The sequence below is a fragment of the Protomyctophum parallelum genome (genome assembly GCF_964188405.1).
Source record: "Protomyctophum parallelum genome assembly, chromosome: 2".
Lineage (NCBI taxonomy): Eukaryota > Metazoa > Chordata > Actinopteri > Myctophiformes > Myctophidae > Protomyctophum > Protomyctophum parallelum.
This window is the reverse complement of record NC_139699.1, coordinates 51,424,037-51,441,681: the sequence shown is the minus strand read 5'-3', so window position 1 is coordinate 51,441,681 and position 17,645 is coordinate 51,424,037. Positions and strand designations below refer to the sequence as shown.

At 41.3% G+C, this 17,645-nt stretch overlaps 1 protein-coding gene across 1 annotated transcript in view; it reads right to left on the bottom strand.

The window, feature by feature from the left end:
• LOC310854664 (UPF0606 protein KIAA1549L-like) overlaps positions 1 to 17,645 on the bottom strand; it is a gene marked incomplete at both ends in the record, with an annotated part of 65,661 nt that overhangs the window by 17,565 nt on the left and 30,451 nt on the right. The window contains 5 exons of the mRNA XM_083759339.1: positions 658 to 788; positions 6,568 to 6,758; positions 12,575 to 12,610; positions 13,021 to 13,184; positions 15,445 to 15,616. Of these exons, the coding sequence (XP_083615465.1) occupies positions 658 to 788; positions 6,568 to 6,758; positions 12,575 to 12,610; positions 13,021 to 13,184; positions 15,445 to 15,616 (694 nt within the window). The remainder of the gene's footprint in view (positions 1 to 657; positions 789 to 6,567; positions 6,759 to 12,574; positions 12,611 to 13,020; positions 13,185 to 15,444; positions 15,617 to 17,645) is intronic.

Below are 17,645 nucleotides of genomic sequence, written 5' to 3'. Positions count from 1 at the left end.
AAATAAACAACCTTTTTTACAAAATCTCATTGCTTATACATCTTTCTTTGAGATTTACAGATTGAAAAATCCGATCTTTTCTCCGCGATTCCGATCTATGAGTCAGTTATTGGTTCTTTTCCCTAGAGAGTGAAGTCTGGAGCTCTCTGGTGGAGCCGTGGCCCCCGCGTCCCAACTACGCATAAGCGGTTGAAGCTCGATGGATATTTTCGGTAAATTGCCCATACTTATAGTAGAGGTAGTATGTCCTGTCAGCATATATAGTGTCTCATGTATATTCATCAGGTCCGACTCTCTGCTCGTTTCGCTGCTGACTGAGAGGCTATAGCTTTCCTGGCTATAAAAAGAGCTGCAGTGGCACTGGGTCCCGATCTCTCTCTCTCTCTCTCTCTCTCTCTCTCTCTCTCTCAGGGTACTTAAGTGCACCAGAAACAAAGGAACGCAGGCTGGAGAAGTATGTTATGCACAGATAATGGGAGAGGAGGAGGAGGAGGAATTTTGGATTGGATAATAAATGCAGTAGTGTGTGTGTGTGTGTGTGTGTGTGTGTGTGTGTGTGTGTGTGTGTGCGTGCGTGCGTGCGTGCGTGCGTGCGTGCGTGCGTGCGTGCGTGCGAGGGAGAGAGAGAGAGAGAGAGCATGTGCATGTGTTACACACCTTTCCTCTTACGCGGCTCCTCTTTTGTCGGTTTCTGCTGCGCTGTGACTTTCTGCACCGTCAAGTCCCTGCCGGAATTCAGCTTCTCCGATTCGTCGCTGATGACGGAACCGTCCTCGCTCGGCAACCTGCTGCAAGTAACCATAGCAACAAGAAGAGGCGGCGATGAGGCCGACGAGAAGCAGCTAGGGCTCACAGCCCGGTTATGTCACCATCACATCCCTTTAACACTCTCCCCTTTTTCCATCCTTCCATCCTCTCCCTCCCTCCAACTAACAATCTAGTCTCGCACAGTCAATAATGTATAGGCTACCAAAAAGTCTTACTGTATGCCCATGATTCTAAGCTCTGCTATAGGCTGCACACTCCTTTGTTCTAAAGTTTCTCAAACAGTGGGTCATGAGTCATGACCCATTTGTGGGTCACGGATACATTTTTATGGGTCCCTTTATTTTTTGTGTACTACCGTGGTGTAGTAGACAGAGGCAAACTGGTGATAAAGGTGGAAAAAGTACTCCATTGTTTTACTTTAAAAGTGTCAATACTGCAATGTAGAACTACTATGTTACAAATAAAAGTTTGGAATTTAAAATGTACTTGAGAAAAAGTACAAAAGTATTGGCATCAAAATGTACTTAAAGTACCAAAAGTAAAAGTACTCATTATGCAGAATGTCTCATTTCAAGTTTTCAAATGTATAAAAATCTTTTGAAAATAGCAGATCTACAAGCTCACAATGTATCGCATCGCCACATTCAATATCGACAGTAGGACAATGCCATCCTAATTAGAGCGCGGTCACGCGTGCGTGCGTGCGTGCGTGCGTGCGTGCGTGCGTGCGTGCGTGCATGCATGCATGCATGCATGCGTGCGTGCGTGGCTGCGTGCATGCGTGCGTCTGCCTCTTTATAGTGTGTGTAAAGTGTGTGCGCTTGCCTGTGCCTATATAGTCTAAGTCTACATACGCACATGTTCCATGAGCATGGCTGTGCTTCATAGACACAATACATGCATATGAAGCACATAGCAAGTCAATGACAATGCAAGTCAATGTGCATGTTGAAAAGCAAGACCGACTTCCCATTTATTTAACTTTATTTATATATTCATATAATACTTAAGCCAATTATTGTTTGACCAGCTTCAAAAGCTGTTCTACAAGCTTGTGCTGGAGCTCTAATCAAGGCCCTGCTCAGAGGACCAAGGGGCTGACTTTGATATCAAAGCAGCATGGTCTGTGGCCCAACAGTATGCAAATAAGGACACACAGTCACAGTGTACACAACAGAGGGACAGCCGAATAGTAGCTATACTCCTGAAGCGTGATCGACAATGTTCCTTGTCATGTTCACAGTGAAATGTTTTTCTTTGCTTCTGGGGGTCCCTGAAACAACATATTTTCAGATGGGGGTCGGCGGCTAATTACATAATTTTTTTGGGGTCCTTGACATGAAATTGTTTGAGAATCACTGACAGAAACATAGGTTTTTCAGAAAACTGTCAGGATTTAGAAGGCATTTTGTAGAATCTGGCCTCAGTCCTAAATGGGTTAAAACATACAGTGTGTAATCTGTGTATAAAGCACCTAATCAACGTTTTTGATGCAAAGTATATCAAAATGTAAACAGCAACATTGACTTTGTATCGCATTGTATCGTTTTGCAATGCAAATAATCGGTATCGAATCGTTTTGTAATGAAAATAATCGATTGCATCAAAACTAAGTACTTTTTTTTACTAATTTTAAGATTTTAAGAAAAAAAGAAAAAAAAGAAAGAGCGGTTTAATTACTTTTCCATTCAATATCGCTACACTTGGTCTATGGATAAATGTGTGTATTCTCTGTGTTCATGTCAAGGTACAGGTTTATGTCCATGTATTTGCCAGAGAATCACTGCACAGATTGAATTTATTTGCTAAATAGTTACTGTGTCGATTTTAAATCATTAAATCGTATCATATCGTGAATATCGTCCATGTATTCATGTATTGTATACTAAACCATGTACAGTATCGTGATACGTATCGTATCGCTGTTAAAATGTATCGTTACATAGTGTGCAAAGGACATTTTCATATTTCACTTTTGGGGGGGGGGGGGGGGGGGGGGGGGGTTTCATGTACTTCAAACTGGTTACAAAGAGAGTTCTCTCTCTTTCTATGTCTCTGCAACAGCACACTGAGGGCATGTTGTACAATTATCTAAAAAGTAATCTGTTTCACTCTGCTGGACCATGTTAATCATTTCCTGCTTTGATCAGACTATTAGGGATAATGTCAATCGGTTAACTTAGTGGGGGTTTTTTGCAATTCATTTTCATAACTGAAATTTGCCTTTGAGACGATTACCATTTTAATAGGTTTTGGTTTTCTTTCTGTTAACCTAAGATGTGGTTATGGGGTCTGAAGCTAAACAAAATGTTGTTGCATAACAAAATAACGTGCCAAGAAAGTACAGTACATAGATTTAAGCCCAAGAAAATCTGTTGACTCTGCATTGCCCACTGCTGAAACATCCATTTACTTGGTTATCATTATCTTGCATAATTGTGAAAAGATTATGCCCCTCTGTAACAATTTTGACATGATTTAAAATGGACATCAATTACCTAAATGGCTTCACTGCCTGCCGGATGTGGCGAATGGTCAATTTCACCTGCCTATACTGACATCCACTTAAAGGACCACTTCACCACTTTTCAACTTCACTTCATATAATTGGTCCTCACTAATGTTCATGATAAAACACCACTACTCAGTCTGTGTCTCATAGGAGGGCAGAGGGCAGTTCAGAAACCCGTCCACCAGTGACATCATCATTATGGCAGATTTGTTTTTTAAACAGGATTTTTTCCCAAAATATATTTAGATATTTATTATCGTGAGAACGATGGCTTCCATTATCGCATTCACGCATTGCAACTTTTCAGGAATAGAAAGCCTGCAATTTCTATTAGCTTGGATTCCCCATCGATGATGTTACTGGTGAACGGGTTTCTGAACTGCCCACAGCCCTCCCATGAGACACAGACCGAGTTGGAAAATAATTGGTTTGATTTTACAATATTGGGGTCTCAGAGACTGAAATGCTATTAAATGGGGCTCCGTAGACTAATGCATGTCAAATTCCTTGAAATTAAACGGGTTGAGAATCACTGCTAGAGACGTAAAAGGGGGCAGGGGGTCCCTGCATGACATATCTTTTCAAATGGGGGTCCGCAGGCTAATACGTCTCAATTTGCCTTATAGGACCTTAAAGTCACACCCTGTGAACTCGGGAACTGTCAGCAGTTTTGACAGAGAAGAACTGGGTGCGATATGGCCCCAGATGATCCCTGTGCTTTAGACCCGCTGTTGACCTGTCTATCTAGCATCAAATGTTGGATGAGTGAGAACTTTCTCAAGCTAAATGAGGATAAGACAGAAGTTCTCATAATCGGATCTAGCGAGCAGAAAGAATCAATAATAAGCAGACTTGGCAACCTGACTGTAGAAAGTAACAGTACAGTAAAGAACCTGGGGGTTATTATTGATTCTGAATTGAATTTTAATTCACACATTAATCATGTTACCAAGATTGCCTTTTTTCACCTTAGAAATATTGCACGAATCAGAGCCTATTTGTCCCTGGACGATGCAAAAACGCTAATCCACGCCTTTGTTTTTTCTCGGCTTGACTACTGCAATGCACTGTTTTCAGGACTGCCTAAGAAAACAACTGACAGATTACAACTTGTCCAAAATGCAGCAGCTAGAGTTTTAACTAGAACTAAGATGAGAGAACATATTACTCCAGTTTTGGCATCACTGCACTGGCTTCCGGTTGTTTTTAGGATTGATTTAAAAATTATTTTACTTGTCTTTAAAGCTCTCAATGGTCTCGCGCCCTCCTACCTACATGACTGCCTGCATAAATATGTCCCAAACCGGCCCCTAAGGTCTTCCACTGCTGGCCTGCTCGCTTTGCCTAGAGAGGTGGCAACTAGAAAATACGGGGAAGCAGCTTTTTGCTTCTACGGGCCGTCGGCATGGAACAAGCTCCCACTGTACATTCGTCAGGCAGCCTCTGTAGACATTTTTAAAGCTCAGCTCAAGACCCACCTCTACAACATTGCTTTTAAGTGATTTTTATTTTTTTATTTTTTTGTTATTCATGTCCTCACTGTATTATATTACTGCTTGTTTTTTATTGTCGTTTTTTAATGTCGTTGCCCTGCTTTATCTGTTCTTATCTTTGTACCACTGCCTTCTCCTGATTTGACACTGCGCTATTGTCCTATTGTTTTAAACTCTATGCCTGTTTTAATGCTGTTTTGTTTTGCTTTTGTTTGTATTCTTTTTTCTGCTCTGTAAAGCACTTTGAGCTACATTTATGTATGAAAGGTGCTATATAAATAAAGTTTATTATTATTATTATTATTATTATTATTATATATTAGCATGCAGACAGTGTTTTGTCTGCATTTTTGTCTGGAGGAGATTGAGAAAGTATGCTGCTAATAAAAAGATACATTAAGACTGGTTGCCACCATTGGTGTGTGAATGTGGGAAGTGAGGACGCCGGCGTCGACTGTTCGCCGCTTTACCTCCCAATGTATGAATAAATGGACCATTGTAAAGCACTTTGAGTAGGCACGTAGTGCATAGAAAATCTCAATAAAAATGCAATCTGCCGTCACCGAGCCGGATGCGTGGACGCGACCTTAGGGCGTCTTACTGGTATTACTACAGATTATAACGATACATCATGCAAATCGGTACACAGTATCTCTATAGTCATGTGATCAAGACGGGTCTGTCCGATGTCTCATATTCCATCCTGATTGCCTAAGATTTGCTTCCAAAGTCTGCAGGATTGGTCCGAGACCTGTGCTCCGACTGAAGCCCATAAGCGCAATATCTCCCCTAGCCAAGCAGGGGTTGCATCTTGGAATAGTAGTTGAAATTTGGTATCTCATGCGAGAGACCAGGGTTCCGAATGTAACATAAAAGTTAAGGATTGCAGCTTTAAAATATTCTTCAGTGTTTCAAAAAGACGTGACTCAAATGCTAACCATTAACACAAGCAGTCCAGACATCAGAGGAATGAATGCCTTTAACTTTAGATAACGACCTGCACGGTGTTGTCAAAGGAGATAATGATAAGTTTAACATGATGAAATAATGGATGTCAAAAATATTTCAGCAAAGCGTGATTTGAGCTGCATTTCATATACTGTACACTCAGACGTGAATTTGGCCCAGACCAGCCCACCACAACCAGCTCGCAGATAGCAGAAACTCTACCGCCCACTCCGTCGAGGCACACACAAACAAACAAGCCCTAATACCACCACTTTTACAGAACAACATAAATGATACAAACCAACAGACAACTACACAACCCTTTGTAGAGGGTTTATTTGTCAAATTATCATAATGGCACTGGCAGAATGGCAGCACGCCCGGACCTTTCCTAGTGGCCAGTCCAGCCCTGCAGACAACTACCAGTGTGTGACAATAATGTGACCTCTATACTCTAACCATGACATATCACTTCCATCATGTCCTGCTATGGACAACTTGTATCTTGAAAATGATAGGACCATGTGGCATATTTAGCCCACTCACAATATATTTGACATGACTGCCAAGTGCCAACCATTTTACAAAGCATACCGTGGTTATTTTGAGTTTAATGGAAGCCACTGGATTCTATTTTATTTATTATAATTTTTATTTATTTCGTTATGGTATATAGAAAGGGATCTTTGATATTTCAGATAAGAAGAAAGAAAGCATGCAACAAAAAAAAGAAGAATCTCGTGATCTGATCATGATCAAACCAACCACTGCCTTTTATGACCAGTTCAAAGAAGTATGCAAAACTACCGAAGGACACAGGTTAGGTGCATAGAAGTTGCACTGTACCTTTTGCGCATGTCAGCTGTGAGGTTCTTCTTGTTGGCAGTTCCATCCTTTTGCAGGCTCTTTTCCAGGGAGTGGGATGCATCTCGGATGGGCAGGGGCAGCACCAGGGTGTCCTGAGTGACAGGCAGGGTCTCGGCGTCCCCTCCCTGCTGGCCTAGGTGCTGCTTGGCATAGTCGAAGCCCTGGACCGGCTGTGGAAGTGAAGTGGTGGGCGGTGGGGGCAGGGTTTGGGCGAGAGGCAAAAAGAGTGAGAAAGTCTTAAAATCTACTAACTAAAATACCAGTGGAGTAAAGTAACTAAGTACTGTACTTACCGGTAAGTACAACTTTTAGGTATTTTTTCTAGGATTTCCAATTTTGAATACTTTTACTTCTACTCCACTACTTTTCTGAGGAAAATATTGTACTTTTACTCCACTTTTACTTTTACTGGTTATCTAAAAATATAAAAAATTGCATCGTTGTGCGACGTCTCCCCCTTTCTGTTCAAGATTTTCATTACTTAACATACATTAATCACTTAACCTCTACTCATAGTTTTGAGTCTTTGAAAATAGCAGATCTACAAGCTCACAATGCATTGTGAGCTTGTAGATCTGCTATTCTTAAAAGATTTGTATAGATTTTGAAAACTTGAAATGGGACATTTTGCGTAATGAGTACTTTTACATCTCGTACTTTAAGTACTTTTTTTTAAAGATATTCTTTTGGGTAGAGTACAGTGACTTGACAGGAAGGCGGAGAGAGACGGATTCGAGCCCGCGGCACACCGTCAGGCTGGATTACCGGTCTAGGTGCCTGGAACGCTCAGCCACGGCCCAGGCCACTTTCAGTACATTTTTTTCTTCTTTTTTTTTTCTTCTTTTTTCTATCCCATGCTTCCTTCATGCTTGAGTGTCCAAGTTGCTCCTTTACAGCTGACAGGGGGGAGTTTCCCTGGTTGGACGTAGCGCGTGGAAGGAACACGTTATTCCAACCAGTTCCTTTCCCCTCCATCAGGTGCCCCGGCTGGCCAGGGGGAGGCAGTTTAGAGACCAGGATTACTGCATGTTTTTGTGAGGGTACCTACCCTAGGGGACACAGGGAGAACATGCAAACTCCACACAGAAAGGCCCTTTCGCCAACCCCGCCTTCGGGTATGGGCACTGATGACACGGAGGAGGAAACACACCACCAGCACCCACAGCGTCCCCAGCGGGAATCGAACCCAGGACCTTCTAGCTGTGAGGCGACAGCACTACCAACTGAGCCACCGTGCCCCTTGATGTATTGATGCCAGTACTTGTACTTTAAAAAGTACAAAAGGATACTCTGAATAATCATACTTTTACTTCCTACATTGCAGCATTGGTACTTTGTGTTTAGGTGAAAAAAGAACAGAAAGAAAATAATAATTAATTAATTAATTTAAAAAAGAAAAAGTTGTATATTTGCAATGGTGGGTCTTGCAGGGTTAAGTAAAACAATTGAGTACTTTTTTCCACCACTGACTAAATATCTGACCATTTGTTTGTTAACATAACAGGAAATGTAAGCAGAGAGCTGAGCAGGCAGAAACACAGAGATAAAGGCAGCAGCAGCACAGCCTGTCATCTATCTACACGGTATACTGTCACCTAGACAGACGCCTCAAAATAACTCACATATGCAGCTCGTATATGAGGAGTCCAAATGACTTAGATACCATAAGTGAGATTAATGTTTTAGAGCTGTGGCTTGATAGTGTTACGCACTTCACTTCACTTCCACCTAGCCTGTGGTTGTCTCTGTCTCTCCTGTCTGTATGCGTGCGTGCGTGCGTCCATTTATCCTTTTCTGTCGACACACCTGCGGTTTACCAGCTCATCATTACCAATCCAATCATCGAGATCATAGTTTTGCCACATCAGTTGCGCTCATGGACATGTTTCAATAATATATTTTGACTATTCCCTGCATACGTCAACGAGGTCCATAATCACAGTACCAGAGGGAGCTCCACTAATGACGTTCAACCCAGATTTGGCTATAAAACAAAGCTCAATGTGGAATGCCCCACCATCATGTTAACTCCATACTTTACCACCTTTAAAACCGCTCAGTTTTCTTTCTTTTTTTTACCTGCCTATACTGTCTATATGTAGTGTACACAGCCTTATCCGCTAGCCTGCCCTAGGCTGCGCTTATCCTCCTGTTCTGCCATTTTCCCTTTTTCCTTCTGATATATTAAAACCATGTTCATATTGAATGTGTCTCGAACCTCGATCGTGTTTTTTGCTTGGGTTCATGGATCTGACCGTCGACCGCAACAGATAGATAAGCACTGCTGGCTGCTTTCCAAACTCAACATGTTCAATAAATAAATAACTGTGGGCGGAAGAGAGATGAGATTCACAGCCTCTCACCAGATATTGTATTCAATGTAGATAATTAGAAGGAATACAGATCAGAGGGCAAGATCGTATGAATTTTTGGAGAGAATGTGTGCGTGCTTGGCACAAATACCGCTTAAGGGTCTGGTGTGTACGCGCACGCACGCACGCACGCACGCACGCACGCACGCACGCACGCACGCACGCACGCACGCACGCACGCACGCACACACACACACACACACACACACACACACACACACACACACACACACACACACACACACACACACACACACACACACACTTCGTAAAAGATTCAGTAGTGCTCTCTTCACACTTCACAGTGTCATAAATTGTGAGTCACACATCACTGCCTCAATGTATCCAAGCCACAGTTGAATCAATAATACGATAGTCCCCTGGCTACACTACGTCCATTTCTCTTCCTACATACAGTATAATTTAGGCCTACACACACAAGCACACGCCCAAGACATTTTCACAGTTAAAAGTCATAGCTGATTTACAGAGTATAATTCCGACAAAAAGCCAGGGGCAAGTGTCACGTCGATAATAGTAAGTAATGATGTATCGGAAGTAATCCAAGCAATATCACATTTTGAACTTGGAATAGACACATTTACAGGGGTTGTTTTAATTCTGCTGAATATGCTAAGTAGAACATCAGATATATTCTTAAGTGTCAACTGCATGCCGGCATTTTAAGGAAGTCATCTGTGTCAAATTCAGATTATAAAATCCAATTGAGCATGATCAGGAAATGTTGTGCTGGGACTTTGCTACATTTGAATTTAGTGTAGTGTCCTAATATCATGTTGGCACTGGTGATGACTTTTAAAGGAGAACTTTGTTTGGTTGTTTTTCAACCAAAGTTGAAAAACATACTCCTTTCTTTCGTTTTAGGGATTTTTGGACAGGGGCGGGGACATTCGAGCAACTAGCTAAATATGTATTATTTTAATAAATTACATCTGGCCACAAAAGATCACGGGATCTATTGAATGTGAAGGGGGAGGTGACAAACTGACTGAGTCTATACGACACAGTATGGCAGCCCCGTCACTTTTTGCTTAGAGAAATCTTTATTTACAAGTTATTTACGACGAGCTCAGTGAAACAGGCCCGATATCGCCTGCCCCCCAGATCGAATCGGACATAAATGTAGCATTAAAGTTGGGTATTGGGAGTCCCTTCAGATGCTGTGGTTTAAGTCAGTGGTTCCCACACTTTTTCATGTCAATGACCCCCAAATTGACACTAATTAGACCGCGGACCCCCATTTAATGACATTTCTATCTCTGGGACCCCCAATTCATATTGTAAAATCTACAGTATGTTAATTTAACTCTGAGAGTATACAAATGGAACCACACTCTCAGAGTTACACACACATAAGGGTCCATTTGGTTCCAAACTATCATTTAGCTGGGGACCCCCTGGAACTCCCTCAAGGACCCCACTTTGGGAACCACTGGTTCAAGTGGTTGAAGTTATATCCCTGGGATAGAGTAATGGGCTATCACTATGATCTAGTTCAGTTGGCATAAGTTGCTTGTCCCAATTTTAAACACCTGACCTCGTTCCTTCAGTAGATAACACATGCACACGCACATGCACACACAAACAGTTATACTGATATGCATAATCAACAATATACTGTAACCAATAGTCCGGGTGCATGCTTTTGGTTAGACATACCATTGGTCCAATATCTCAAACCCTCACCCCAACCCTAACCTCCCATGGGGCAGCACAACTAAACCTAACCTTAACACTCTCCCAACCCTTAACGCACCCCTCACCAACCTTAATCCGGTCGTTTTAACGCACACCTCACCAACCTTAATCCGGTCGTTTTAACGCATCCCTCACCAACCAGCCAATAGTCAGAGAACCAATAGTCAGAGAACCAATAGTCAATAGTCCGACAGCCAATAGTCAGACACACAACACACAACGCGCACACACACACACGCACACGCACACGCACACGCACACACACACACACACACACACACACACACACACACACACACACACACACACACACACACACACAGACACTCTATGAAGATACGGTCAGGTTCAATATGGCATGTCTTCCGTGAATTAAACCATCTCAAACACACAATCCTATTAGCATGTACTGTACGTCTCTACGGAACAACCTTCAGATAAAGGAGGTTTGCAATAAGTTGATTAGATAGTCACATTGATCCCAGAGATCTCAGTGAGTGAGTGTACATATCTAGAAGATTATAGACCTGCACAATAGCATGCATGCATCATGCATGGGGGAATTAATTTACTGCAGTCAAAGCCAGTAAAATAGGTGGAGTAATCCATACTATATATGCATTACTTCGCATACAACCCCCCCCCCCCCCCCCCCAGTTGAGAATTAATAATTGGCCTCATTGATCTATGTTCTAAAATGCCTAATATGCAATCTATGAAATGCCCTGTGAATGTCCCTTTTTTCTCATTTTTTTGCAACCTTTGCAAGATCTATGAAACTCTCTACAGAGCATATTAAAGATGAGTGTATACTGTAGATGGCGGGGTTTATACAGTAGTCAATTCATTGTTAGTCGAGTAGATGGGACAGGTTTTCAAGTAGGATCCGGGGACCCCCAATAGTCCCCCAATAGTCCTTGGGGGAAGGGGCCGGATATTCACAAACAGCCGATCTACAAGCTCATAATGCATCATATTGTGGCATGTTGTGAGCTTTTAGATCTGCTATTAAAAAAAGCTTCGCTCATGGGTGCCCTTGACAGGTGTCATGTCCTTGACATGAAAATGTTTAGAACCACTGACATAGAGACAGTGGTGGAAAGACCACGTACAAGTACAATCAATACTGCAATGTAGAAGTGCTCAGTTACAAGTCAATGTCAGAAATTCAAAAATGACTTGAGTACAAAAGTATCGGTATCCAAATGTACTTAAAGTACCAAAAGTAAAAGTAGTCATTGTGCAGAATGTGTCATTTCACGTTTTCAAAGGTATACAAATATTTTTAATATAGCAGATCTACAAGCTCACAATGCAGATTGGCCATTTTCAAATAGTATGGCTGATGTGGTTACTGTATGTTTTGTAATAATAATCCAAATCTACAAAGTACCTAGTGACTAAAGTTTTCAAACAAATGTAGTGGAGTAAAAGTATTTTTATATTTGGATCCGAGATGTAGTGGGAGTAGAAGTAAAATAATTGGAAATATTCAAGTGTAGTACAAATACCTCAAAATCGTACTGAAGTACAGTAATAAGTAAATAGTTTTTTTTCTTTAAGATTTGTTTTTGACTTTTCTGCCTTTATTGATAGTATCAAGTGAAGATAGACAGGAAAGAGGGAGAGGGAGAAGGGGAGAGACACGCAGCAAAGGTTGTCATGAATTGGACTAGGGGAGAGACACGCAGCAAAGGTCGTCATGAGCAGGACTCGAACACACGACATGCTGTCAGGCCAAAGCCTATATGTGGGCATGCACCTGGAGCACTTGGCCAGTATTACACAAATGTACTTGGTTACTTTCCACCACTGGCATAGAGAATATAAGCTCATCATGCCCGGTCATGCCCCCCCCCCCCCCCCCAGACACAGACACAAGGAACATCAGATACCTGGTGGTAATATCCCACGTCCCGTCGATACGCCATCTGAAAAACAAGAGGAACCGTGTCAAAGTGGCATGTCATGTAAATGTCATCCGTTTCTCTCTCCTGTCAACCTTGCTGCGAGGACGTACTGTATATCTATGCTGTGAAATCCTGAGTGTTCATTTAACTCTGAGAGACACTGTACATTTATATATATATATATATATATATATATATATATATATACGATTTTGCAACCCATTTTTTCACCAGTGTCAATTATCTAATGTAATCCTGGACGGGGGGTTTCACCTGGTTGGATGTAGCGTGTGGGAGGACCACGTTATTCCAACCAGTTCCTTTCCCCTCCATCAGGTAGCCCAGCTGGCCAGTTTCAGAATTAGAAACGGATAAATGACCACTGTGCGTGCGTGTGCGTGCGCGTGTGGCGTGCGCATATTTATATGTACCTTAGCACGAGGATTAAGGTTGCCAATGGCATCGGCTTTGAAGTCATTCTTGTTCTTCCTGCACAGCACAGCTGTGATGATGATGATGATGAGGGTGACCACGGCGATAGGGCACAGCACCGCAGCAATGATCCACAGGTTGTTAGGAGGGTTCTTCACCACAGCTAGAAGAACAACCCAGGTAGGCATTAGATCAATGCGTGCGTGCGTGTGTGTGTGTGTGCGTGTGTGCGTGCGTGCACGTATGAATGTATGTGTCACACTCCAACTCGATATGCATTTATTTATTTTTTTCAAGATCAGAAAGTAGAAAAAAGAAAGAAAACAGCTAGGCAGTACTAGGCTATATAAACCACAACAATACACATGGTGATTGCTCAATCATCTGAAACAGGTTTTAACATTCAGAATTTAGAGATTCATTGAAAGTGCACAATGTGAATCCTGAAAGACACAGCTGCATCAGTTACACCCACTCCACTAGTGCATAAGGGAAGGGGCATCCTTGTATACAATGTGCCTGATTAAGCTATTGTGGTCACAATCTATAAGAGAATGCAATACACCAGGGGTCTGCAACCTTTTTCACATGAAGTGCCCCGTTTTCATTTTCGTGATAGTTAGTGCCATATATAATTATGACACCACATCAAAATGAAACATTTCCAACTGATTTTGAGTGTCCATATACAGTAGTATACACATAACAAGCTTATAAATATTTTCTTTCACATCAGGATGTAATGATTATTAAACTCAGAGCAGTAGCCCACCTACAGTATGTCCAATAATTCCTCCCCAGTCATGAGTTAGAAGTTTGAATGAATGTACAATTATTTGCAGGATGTACATGTGAGTGTCAGTGGACTTATTTGAACTGACTATGGAATATTTAATTTGAAAAGAAAAATTATTCTCTGTCTCACTCTTATGCCAGTGTGCCAGTGATAACCCTCCCCTGTGCCAATGTTGGCACCCGTGCCTAAGGTTGCCTACCCCTGCAATACACCACATGCATGGGCAACTGGCGGCCCGGGGGGCCACATGCGGCCCCCACCTTCACTTAATGTGGCCCTCAGGTTAATACCAGAATATAAATTTGTAGTTTAAAGGGATAGTTCAGATTTTTGGAACTTAAGCTGTACAGAGATTAAAATCGGGTGCATTTTGCATCCCAAAACACAGTTTATAGTTAAGGGACACAATAAAACAACGGCCTCTGCATCCACGGGATGCACTACTGTACTCAGCATGTACAGTAATGTCGTTGTAGTGGGGCTCATAAAATGTCCCTGGGACTCATCTAAAAGACCATCCCTGCACTATTTTTGGGCGTAGTGATATGGACACAAAAAACATAGTTCCGTATGATAGAGGGGTCAAAAATGAACGAAAGTTGCACTAATATTTTAGAAATAGGTGAACAATACAAATGACGTTTGTTTTGTGGATTCATTTACTTTTAATGCGTGGCTCCCTGTGCCCCCCAGAAAATGAACTACTTCATATTTCACCAAAACCAGAGCAGAACTCCCACCACGGGACTCGGGCAATCAATTAATACAGTTGCAACCACTATATATATAGTATTTCATACAGCTTAATGAGCATTATTAAAATGTTTTTTTCTCTTTCTTTTTTTTTATGTCCAATGAATTTGTATTTAGTTCATAACTATAAAAGCATTTGGAAAAGCATTTGAAATTAAATAAAAATTATACTTTTCAGGATTCCAATAAAAAAAAAGCAAAACAAATATTCAGGATTTCAAATCAAATACTGTAACAGCAAAAATAGCTGATCTAGAAGCTCAAAACGTGTCGCAGTGCGACAGCTTGTAGATCAGCTATTTTTGTAATAAAAACAGTAATATGCAATGTGGCCCTCTGGAGTGAGTGTGGAACTACTGTATAGTGGCCCTCTCCATCCTCAAAGTTTCCCCACCCCTGCAATACACTATCTCTCCTTTTACAGACTCTTTCTAATCTCTGTCAGTCTCTCACACACACACAGAGCAAAGAATAGCACTGCACTTCAAACAAACCATGTCCCACCCTGAACCGTTTCAGAGATTAAGAAGTAGGCCTAAAAGATCTTTTTAAACAGTTATTCACTTCCTCACATCTTAGTTATCTTTATTTTCTAAGTCCAGCAGCAGCAGTCACATTATTCTTGTCGGTCTGCTAGTGCAGTGGTTCCCAAACATTTTAGCCTGTGACCCAAAAGACAAATTAGACTTATAATAAAACAAAACGTAGGAAACAAAAAATAAAGGGACCCATAAAAAAAGAAAATCCTGCGTCCCACAAATGGGTCCCGACTCCTGAGTCTCCCGACCCAGTGTTTGTGAAACGGTGTGCAATAAAGTCTGTCTTTCTCTCTGATGGATCATGGATCAGTGAGTGAGTGCATGGCTGTTCTTACGTTCCGCTTGGAGCTGGACAAAATAGCCCAGGGTGAGCGCCATGGTCTGAGAGTCCACCGTGTTCAGCACCTTGGCAGCAGAGGTGCCCGGCAGCGGAACGCCGCTCTGTTGCACGTAGTACGTCATCTCCGCCGGGTTCTTCAACCCCGCCACCCTCCTGATGCTCACCATCTGATTGGAGCAAAACAGGTTCATCAATATGTCCGTATACAGACAAAATGTCTGTTGCAAAGTGGAAAATGTTAGATTTTCTTTTCTTTTTTTTCCACAAAATCAGACCCATCATCAGACCCAGTGAATGAATGTCAAGTCTGCAGGTTGTCTTCAGAACATGTATGTCACTTATTTACTACGACACTATATGGGGTATTATAGGAGTTATTAATTTGCAAAGACCCTCATAACTCTGAGAGTGTACACAATGGTTGTACACTCTCAGAGTTACAGACATGTAATGGTCATTCAGGGCTATTCTGGTAATCTTATTGTCCACACATCATTATGTCCGTGGCAAAAATTGATTTTTGACCAATCTTTTTTCCATATACTGATTCAATTTCATCCAAGAACCAGGGTCAGATGGGGAAAATGCAGGATGATAGCCACTTTATTTTCACTGGCACTTGATAGAAGAAATAAAAAAATCGTATTCTTACGTTATGCATAATGCATAAAATACTACCATGGAGAGAAGAAACTACTTTGCTGAATATTCAAGTTAACCTTTGGTTTGTTGAAGAGCAGTTAGAAGATAAGCTAAATAAAATCACCCCAATTACTTAGGATTTGGCACTGTTTATATATACGGTATGCAGAAATCTGTGTCTGAGTGTGGGCCTTTACTGCCTTATTTTATTGACCATGAAATATTATGCACATAAATTATATAAATGATCAAAATCTGTCTGGACTACTGACAATTGAGCTCACTCAGAGGCCTTCCTATTTAACCAACTTAGTACAGCTATGAGCCAAGTAAAAAAGTAGTTTTAGTCTTAACCTTAAATACATGTAAATTAATACCGAGTGGTCCAACTCCCCTCTTCCCCCCCCCCCCCCACACTCCTCTCTCTCTCTCTCTCTCTCTCTCTCTCTCATTAGCAGGCAACAATGCAGCACTGTCTCTCTCTCTCTGTTTCTGGCAAACAGCGCCCCTACTGGTACTCATTATATTGGTGCTAATTAATGAACACATAGGTGAAGACATAGGTGAACACATAGGTGAACACGGGAACACATACGGGAACACTTGCTGTTCCTTGGTGTGGTTGCACCACTCAAAAAAATAAAAAAATAAAATCTAGACTCTGGGGCGGATACGGAAACGATGCGCACTTGTCTGTACATGTGAAGGGCGGGCCTTAAACTTAAACTAGTGTGTGACTCGTGTTGTTAAACTGCATTAAACAAACTAAACATGGAGGAGGTGGAGGAGACACCGGCACCACAAAGCGTTTCATTCACTACTTATTATTCGCATTATTTTGAGTATGTCTGCGATAAATACGAGATGAACATTATTGTCCACTGCAAGTTGTGCATAGGGAAGGTGTGGTTTTCATTGAGTCTGTAATTTATGAATTCATACACAGTAGAAATCTTAGTGTTCATTTAATTCAAATGAGTGTACAAATGGAACCAAATGGACCCATCATCATGTGTACACTATACAGTACACTTTTCAGAATTAAATAAACACTGCAGAATAGGGTGGGGGGGGGAACTGCTAATGTTGAAAATGCAAAGTAAGACTTTTAGGGACAAAAGGGGGCGAGAAAAAAAGTAATAAGTAAAGTAATAATTAACTAGTTACTTTTGGCATTGAGTAATAAGTATTAAGTAGTGTAACTGTATTACTTTTTTTAAGTAGTAAGTAATACATTACTGTTTAAGAGTAACTTTGACAACACTGCATCTCAGAGGCCAATATTTACATTTACTCCACTACATTTACTTGAAAACTTTAGTTACTTTGACTATTATTACAAAAAATGCATTGACCGCTTCAGCCCTATATACATTTCGGCATTGTGAGCTTGTAGATCTGATATTTTCTAAAGATTTTTATACATTTTAAAAACATGAAAGGGGACATTCTGCATAACAACTACTTTCTACTTTTGGTACTTTTAAGTACATTTTGATGCCAATACATTTGTACTTGTAACGGCGTAGTTCTACATTGCAGTATTGATACTTT